Source organism: Pterocles gutturalis, unplaced genomic scaffold, assembly GCF_000699245.1.
Source record: "Pterocles gutturalis isolate BGI_N339 unplaced genomic scaffold, ASM69924v1 scaffold13008, whole genome shotgun sequence".
NCBI classification, from domain to species: Eukaryota; Metazoa; Chordata; class Aves; order Pterocliformes; family Pteroclidae; genus Pterocles; species Pterocles gutturalis.
In genome coordinates this window covers 1,010-9,403 of record NW_010125708.1, presented here as the reverse complement: position 1 = coordinate 9,403, position 8,394 = coordinate 1,010, and the positions used below count along the sequence as shown (strand labels likewise).

At 56.2% G+C, this 8,394-nt stretch overlaps 1 protein-coding gene across 1 annotated transcript in view; it reads right to left on the bottom strand.

The window, feature by feature from the left end:
• Window positions 1–1,521: 1,521 nt before the first annotated feature.
• The window catches only part of MED16 (mediator complex subunit 16), a gene marked incomplete at its 5' end in the record, with an annotated part of 7,580 nt that continues 707 nt past the window's right edge, over window positions 1,522–8,394 (bottom strand). The window contains 12 exon segments of the mRNA XM_010078678.1: window positions 1,522–1,648; window positions 2,508–2,535; window positions 2,538–2,575; window positions 2,747–2,963; window positions 3,210–3,402; window positions 3,803–3,936; window positions 4,144–4,354; window positions 4,720–4,926; window positions 5,184–5,395; window positions 5,727–5,882; window positions 6,561–6,666; window positions 7,511–7,942. Of these exon segments, the coding sequence (XP_010076980.1) occupies window positions 1,522–1,648; window positions 2,508–2,535; window positions 2,538–2,575; window positions 2,747–2,963; window positions 3,210–3,402; window positions 3,803–3,936; window positions 4,144–4,354; window positions 4,720–4,926; window positions 5,184–5,395; window positions 5,727–5,882; window positions 6,561–6,666; window positions 7,511–7,942 (2,061 nt within the window).

Genomic DNA, 8,394 nt, shown 5'->3' with positions numbered 1-8,394 from the left:
CAGGGAGGGCCGGGAGGACCCCCACAGGACAGGGAGCTGCCAGACCCCCAGCATCCCCCTCCCGGGAGGGGCAGGGGACAAGGAGCGAGGGGCACAGGGCGAGGCCCGGGCAGAGACCCTCAGGTGGGAGATGGACGAGGAGAAAGTGGTTCTGGACTTTAAAAACCCACCTGCCATCGGAGCCAGCGCCCCGGGGAGCTGCTCCCAGCTCCCCTCCCAGGAGTGGGCTCCAACTCAGCACCCCGCTGCCGCAGAGCATCATCCTGCCATGGAGCATCCTCCTCCGTGCAAACCGCGAGGAGCGGCAGCGATCAAACGTTAAATAACCCCAAAGCTGCTCCCAGAGAAAGGAGAGGAGCAAGGGCCTGGGCTGATTGCAGTTGTACTTACAGGGGAAAAGAGCCTTAACGAGAAGTTCCAGTTTCCTAATTAGCCATTTCATTTTCCTTAATTACCAGCAGAATAGCAAGGCAGAGACCGGCTCTGCACAGCACAACCCTAAGCAGAGCTGAGAGACGAGCTCTTTGCCATCAGCTCAGTTCCTCACTGATAAATGGAAAGGCAGCTCCTGAGGGAAGGGAACACACAAAAACCGGCGTGTTCTGCCCTCAAACGGGCGCTGGGGACACCCGGCCAAGCCCCAGCTCAGCTCCCAGCAGTTCCCCTGGGCTCTGTCCAGGCAGAGGCATGGGGCTGATGCTGGAGAGGGGCTGAGCGCCCTCCGCCCGGTTTGACCTCAGCAGCAGCACAGGGCAGGTCTGTGAAGCTTGAAAATATGAATTTCCCCTTCCAACATTGCAAGCGATGGCAGCTCCTTTCCTCTGGAAACACAATTAAGAGCTTTCCTGCTCCTCTTCCCTGTTCGTGCACTGACCGTCCCGGCCCCGCGCTGCACGACCGGGATCACACGAGAGAGCGCGGAAGTTTAGAAAACAAACCAAACATTCTGTACAAAATTAAGGGAACTTTTATTTACAACAGAGCTGCTAGTTCAGCAAGAGCCAGACAGAATGTTTGCTCCAGGCAGCAACAGCCTCATGTTCCTGCGCCTGACAAAACATGGAGAGGTCGGAGGGGAAGCCCTCAGCATGGGCAGGAGCTTACTCCAGGGACGGAGAAGAGCAGGGGAACAGGGGGCAGCCAGCCGACATTGCACGGCCCAGGTGCAGGATGAACACCAGGAACCGTGGGTCCACCGTGTGTCTGCTCTCCCCCAGGCAGGGGCTCATGCCGGGTCCAGCCCAGAGACATGAATGCCGCGGGTCTCTCCTCCCAGGCCCTCGGCCCCCAGCCCCTCGCGTTCCCTGAGGAAGAGCTCCGTCCCCTCTTTTTTCTGGCAGAAAGGTCGATGCAAGGAAAGCAGCAGCGCTGCAGGTCAGCTGCTCGGGCAGCACCGGGACGATGCTCTCTGAGGGCGCAGGAGAAGAGCGGCCATTCCTCTGTCCCAAATGCCTCTGGGCAGGACACCCCGACAGCTCCTGCTCGGCGCCCGCCGCTCCTCCATCCCCGCGGAAGGGGTGCTCAGGAGTAGCTGAGGGGCATCCTCCTCCACAGCCCACCGCACAGGCAGTTCTTGATCCAGCGCTGCTCCCACTGTTTCACCGCGGTGACTTTGTTCGGTGACTTCAGCATCGTAACGCAGCCACACCTGGGGAGAGGGAGAGGGGCAGCCAGGCTCTGGGGACACGGAACCCCGGAAAAGAGACAGCTCTGCTGGGACATCCATACGGATCGTGCAGGGAGCACGGAATCCGAGGAGAAAACCAGCTTTTGTCATTTGCAGGTGATGTTTGTGAGCACTGAAAACCAGCTGACACCACGCGAGCAATTACCCGAAGCAGAGAGGTTATCTGGGAACAGAGGCTGTCCTCCAGCAACAGCCCCAGCTGCTACTGACACACACCAGCACAGTCACCCTGCGAAAGGGATCTGCTACAGAGGCTTTCTATTAAAACCAATAATTAAAGCTAATTCAATCACATTATCAGCTGGATGTTCGCTCCCTGCACCATTATCCTGACACCCAGCCTCTCCTGCGAGGGTGGATGGAGAGGGGGCACAAAAGCAGTTAAAATCAAACCCAGTTGGAAAGATGGCCCCGAAACGGCACCACGGATACTGTGATTATTTCATCCCACCAGCTCTCCACGAACACGTTAGTGGCTCTAAGTTTTCGGTCTAAGGGCCACGCCGCAGCGACGCGGCAGCAGCTCTCCCGAGGCAGCAGCGCTGCTCTTCAACAAGCGCTTGGAGGATCCCAGCCGTCCAGGCTGGGGGATGCCCCAAATGCCCACAACCGCTTCCTCCCCACGCCAGGGGCAGTGCCACGCACCAAAACCTCGCGACAGAAGCAGCTTCTCCTCCTGCAGACACAGCTAACGCAAAATGCCACGGGGATACCAGCTGGGAGGGAAACAGCCTCAAAGAGCTTCCGAATGACAAGCAGAGGGTCCGAGCTCCTGCCGAGCCCTCCTCCGCGCTGCGGGGGCCGCGCCAGCGCCGCTCACCTGGTGCACGACTTGCACTCCTCCGTGGCAGCCGCCGCAGATGATCGATCTTGGGCTGTCCGGGCGCCCTGGGCAGGAGGAAGAAGGGGAATTTTCCAGAACATCCCTTTCCAAACGCTGTTCCCAGGACAGCGAGCTGCCTTTCAGCAGGTCCCAAACCCACCAACCTCAGAGCCAGAGACCCCCGAGCTTCCCGATGCCCTCTCCTCGCCAACCCCCCACTCGTTTTGTGTCCGTACCTGACAAAGGCATCGAACTGGGAAGAGACGGTGTGACCGACGAGCCCGGGAGCTTTCCCGAACTGCAGCCGGACCAGCTGCTTGTTCTGCAGCTTGCTGATGATGCCGTCGTTGATGGGCAGCCAGTCGATGTTGGGGATGAGCAGCTGGCTGGGCAGGAGGCAGCACTCATCTATCAGGGTATCATCTGGCTCCGTGATGTGATTTTCCTCACGACCTGCAGGGAAACATGAAGCAGAGAGAGAAGCAGCGTGATTGTTAAATTTCTCATTTGGAGACCGAGAGAACTGCACAGTTTCCTCCTCCCTCCACCAACACAGCTCAGAAAACAATGAACCTGGCAGCTGCACGCGCTCCTCTGAACACCACAGACCCATCCAGGGGTTACTCCCCACAATTGTTCCCTTCACGCACCAGCCCCACTAAGAAGATTCTTTTGTTCAAGGAAACTGGCAACACTCACAGCACAGCCAGAGCTTGGTGAGCAGCCGGAAGAGCAGTGACATGCTGTCCTGGGTGTCGGAGGTCGCCGTGTACACGGGGAGGCAGCTGGGCTTCAGCAGCCCCCAGATGCGGATCACCACCATCAGCTCCCGGAACATGCCCAGGGATGCGCCATCGCGCAGAAAGCTGTGTCCCGGCCGCACTGGGGAACCCTGCCGAGGGGAACAACCAGCTGAGATGGGGACTGACACGCAGCGTCCCGGAACCATGGCTCCATTTTCACACAAATCCAGATTTGAGCAGCGCACAGCCTGCGCAACTCGCTGCCAGAGGATGCCGTGGAGGTGGGGGGGCATACAGAGGTTCACAAAAGGTTTAAACAAGGCAGGCAGCCACTGAGTCCGCAGCAGCCCGCAGCCGCCCGTCACTCCATCCCTGACGCCCAGATGGACGCAGAAAGGACAATGCTGTGTTTCTGATTTTTTTTTTTTTTTTTTCCCCACACATCTCCCAAGTGCCTGTTTTGCCGGGAACACCGGTGTCGTGCGTGATGGCTGCAGCCACCCGAACACTGCCAGTGGGTTTTTTGCTCCTCTGGAGCCGGGCTCTCACCTGGTTGGGAAGGCTGGCCAGCAGGTAGAGCACGAAATCTCCCACCCACTGGATGAGCTGCTGCAGGGACTGCAGCGTGTTCATCTCCAGGACAAATTCTTCCGTCTTCAGGTTAATCATCACCTTGTCGATGTCTGAAACAGAACCAAGACATCTCCTGGCTCAGGAAGATGGATCCAAACGTTATCCCCTGTCCCTGCGGTGCCAGGAGAGGCCACCCTCCTCCTCCCCAAGCCCAGTGAGTCACTATGAGACTGTGACACTTTATACTGAACCTAAAGGGGAACGGTCTGACCCAAGACGCTCAGAACACAGTGCCTGGCGTTATGAGCCACCCCCACCTATATCTGTGATCTTGGAGCAGATCTCGGTGAGCCGGTCCCCGGGGCTCTTGTCCGGGGTGTTCAGGAAGTGCGGGCGCAGCAGCGATTTCAGGGTGCAGCTGATGGCGATCAGGAACAGCTTCGCGTGGTAGTCACACACCCGGGCTATGGTGCTGGAGGAGAGCTTGCAGAGAGACGCCTTCATGGCAACGATGCGCGTGGAGAGGACCTGAGCGACAGACACCCCAGGGACAATGCAGGAGTACAGGCAGAGTTAGAATAAACTCAGTAAGGCAAACCGCTTTCTTCTCTGCTCTCAAGCATGACACGAACAGTGAATCCTGCTCTGAGTGTGTGCAAACAGTGCAACTGTTCCCAGAATCTCTGCCAAAAATAGACTTCAGCACCTCAGCAGAAGTTTCCAGCAGACAGACACCCATCAGGGTTAGCGAGAACACACACCGCTGAAACGGAGGCTCTCCCCACCGCAAACACTGCTCCAGTGGAACCTCCAGAGAGCGCAGAGCCGGGCAGAGCCAACGGTCTCCCGGCCGCTACCGCTCCCTCCCCCAGGAAGCTCCTGCTCCCACTCACCTGCTGCAAGGCCGCGTTCTGACGCATGTACTCTTCGTGCAGCTTCTCCACCAGGTTCTGGACCATGCTGGGCTGGACGTGGAGCAGGATGTCCCACCAGTCGTAGCCCGTCACCATGCAGTACTCCAGCAGGAACAGCAAGTGGCGGAGGGACATGTTCATGTCCAGCACGTGGCCCATGGAGGGGGAGATGCGAAGCATGCTCAGCTGCGCGGAGGAGGCGAAGGAAAATCCCTATTGAGAACTGGACTGAAAACATTCCACAAAGCCACTGCACAGCACGGGGACACCTGCAGCTCATCCCTGACCCACAGGCACAGTTCCCACAGTAACAGGACACGTCCCTTCCTGTCTAACACGGATCGTACAGCTGGGAGTGACAGTCCCAGAGCTTTTCTGACCACTCTGAGGGATAAAGAGAGAGCCCGGAGCAGCTGAACACCCAACCCGTAACAGCACAGCACCTTCCCGTGGCTATCGATGCCAGCCAGGGCCAGAGACGTCCAGGAGAGCTGCATGGCTTTGAAGTGAACCAGGGGCCCAGCCGTTCGCTGCCTCTTGATAGTCTGCTCGTCCACCGAGCGCTGGGAGGACGAGCCGTAGAACACAGCCATCATCTGCAAGGACAGGCGATGCACGATGTGGACGCTGCCGTCATGGAAAGCCAAAGCCAGACCTGGGGAGGGAAGACAAGCGAGGCTGAGCGAGCGACTCTGCCCGGTATAACCCAGAGAAGCCGCCACCACCGACAGCCCACGTGGCAACAACACCGCTCCCAAAGGCCAGGGGTTCACGGGCACATCTGTCAGCATTTCACAGGGAGACGCCTCTTTCCATGGAAATTAAACAGCACAGCTAGGAAGACAGCGCGTCTTGGAAAGTTCTCCTACTGGTATTTCATACGGTTTGTTCTGAATTCTTACTTCAGCTACGGTTCAGAGGATGAAAAAGGTAAAGTTTCAGGCAAAAGCTACACATCTGGGAGAAAGACAGCAGAAAGCCCTTACCCAGTCCAGGGAAGAATTTGGTGTCGTTCGCCACCTTCAGATCCGTGTTGGTCAGGGAGATCGGCAGCTTTGGCAGAGCCACCGCCGAGACGCGATCCAGGTCATTGGTGGCAGAAAGGATTCGCCATTTCAGGATCATGGGTTGCTTGTCTCCAACTTTGAAAAACATGTAAATCAGTGAGACACCTCTCCCCAGAGAGATCAGAAAACTCCTCCCCCCTCTGCCCCCCCCAATTTCTGCCTGCACTCCCCAGGTGGGGTTACTGACTGAGCACTCACTATTTGTTCATTCCACCAGACCAGTATATTTCCCTCATATTTCCCTTTTTTTTTTTTTTCTGATCTCAGTGGTTGTACAAACAATAACTTGTTTTGCTCAATCTCTTTGGATGGCAGGCTCTGCTGGTGGTGACTAAAAAAATCCTTATGTACAATAATCCTTTCTATTTCGCTGGAACAAACTGCACAGATTTGATTTTGTTACATCTGAAATCAGGTGGAAAAACATGCGGGGTGGACAGCTTGATTAAACGAGCTCTGCTGCACGATCTTTTCCCCTTAGAAGGCTTGGCCCACTCGTGTCTCAGCGGGAAGTGGTTGCAGAGCGTAACACAGAAAATGTCTTTTATTGAGTGAAAGTAACAATTAAACCACTTCCTGGAAACCAGCAATTTGTGCTTAAGATGCAAACAGATGGAATAGAGCATGTGACTGAGGACACCTGAAAAACAAACACGGGACTCTGAACAATCCCAGGTACGTGATAACAGATTGGAGAACCTGTGCTGCGTGTCCACTCACACCACGCTCCCGTCACCCGCTGCAGAAACTCACCCACAGGAGAGATCTGCTGGAAGATATTATTGACGGGCAAGCCCTCCTTCCGCAGAGACCAGCACTCCACGATGCTGCTGTTCTGGTTGGAGGCACAGAGCAACACCTGCAAGACAGAGCCCAGGCTGCAGGCGCAGGCACAGACCTTCCCATGGGGACAGGGACCGTCCCACTGCACCCCTGCCCTCCCTCTGCTCTGGGGCTCCTTCTCCCAGCTGCTACCTGTTCCACTGCGAAGAGCAGAGGTAACGAGCAGCGGCGGAGTCCCTCGTTCCAGAAGGAAAGAGGCAAAATGCTCCCGTGTTATCCCAGCCTGCGCAGAGGATCACCCATCACCATGCTCTCGTCTCTCGCGAGCCTGTGACCCGCTGCTCTCACTCACATACGCCACAAACTAATCGTAAAGGACAGGGCAGGAGCTGAAGGAGCTGGAGCAGACACTGTGTTCTGTAACAAGGTACTCTGTCCCAACCCGAGGAGAGGGGAGAGGCCAGGCTCCACTGAACCACCTCGCTTTCCAGAACCGCATGATCAGTCCCCTGGCAAACCGTTAAGCTGCTAAATTAAGTCACACAGACCAAGAGCTCCCAGTGTTCTGGCGAGGGGCTGCTTTGAAGCCAAGACCTAAAGATGAAAGACTTGACAGCTCGGCAGAGCTCCCCTAACAACCAGAGCTGGAAAACAAACAAAGCAAAGCATCACCAGGCTAACGAGGGACGGGGCTTTTTGGGCTGCTCTTCCCCGAGCTGGAGGGCTCAGCCATGACGCCCCCAGACCCTGACAGCGAAGCTGAACCAGCAGCACTCCAGAAACAGCAACGAGAAACGCAAAGGGCACTGCAGGACACCATGGTTCACCTCCAGAGCCACGTGGGAAAGTCAAAGGTGCAGGAAACAGCTCTTTCCTTGCTCTTCATTTAACTCCTCCTTGCTTTAACAGCAGATGCTCACCTGCTCTGACATGTCCCGAGCCAGGAATTTCAGGTGGGTGATCGCTGGGTATTTGTCTTTGCGGGCAGGGTCCGTGGTGCAGCGCATGAAGAGGGAAGGCAGGATTTCAGTGTCTATTTTGCATTTCTCGTTCACCACACTGACACAGACTTTGTAGAACTGGACAGGGGAGGTGCTGCTGCCATCCGACGTGGCCACCACAATGTTCCCCCCGCCAGTGAAGGCAACATCTGCCAAGGCGACGCGACAGCGGAGGCGGCACAGGCTCTCCGTGGACGTCAGCACCTGCCCGTTGGGCTTGAGGAGCGAGACCGTCACCAGCCCGCTGATGGTGACAGCAATCCAGCCCTCCATGGGCTTCCCGCCAAACAGCGTCAGCGACGGAGAGAACTTGACCCTGGAAAACTTCTCACCGAAGTTCGACGCTCCAGACTGTGAACAAAGGTCCAAAAAACCAAATTCAACACAAATTCCTCTCCCTTTGTGTGGCCAAATCCAGCTCCAACACCAACCCACTGCACAACCCTTCACGTCCCCATGCCTCGGGCTCGCCAGTGCTGAAGAGGGAAAGGCTTCTCTCTGCGGACATCCTAAGAGCTCACGTTTAAAAAAAAAATCCAAGCAGGTAACTTCTACTTGGCAGGCTTGCTCTTTTTGAGTTGACAGAATTAGACACGATTCCACACAAGCAGCTTATCTCCACACACACACACGGCTCCCATCACCAAATCCTGGATCACACCCCAGGACCTCTCCTGAAATACTACCCGTAGGCAAAAAAATGCTTTTATCTCCATTTTACAGCCAAGGAAATTGAAGGAGACAGACTAAAGAAGACACATTTAAAGCACCAAGAGAAACAAGGGACCCAACCCCTTGTGAAT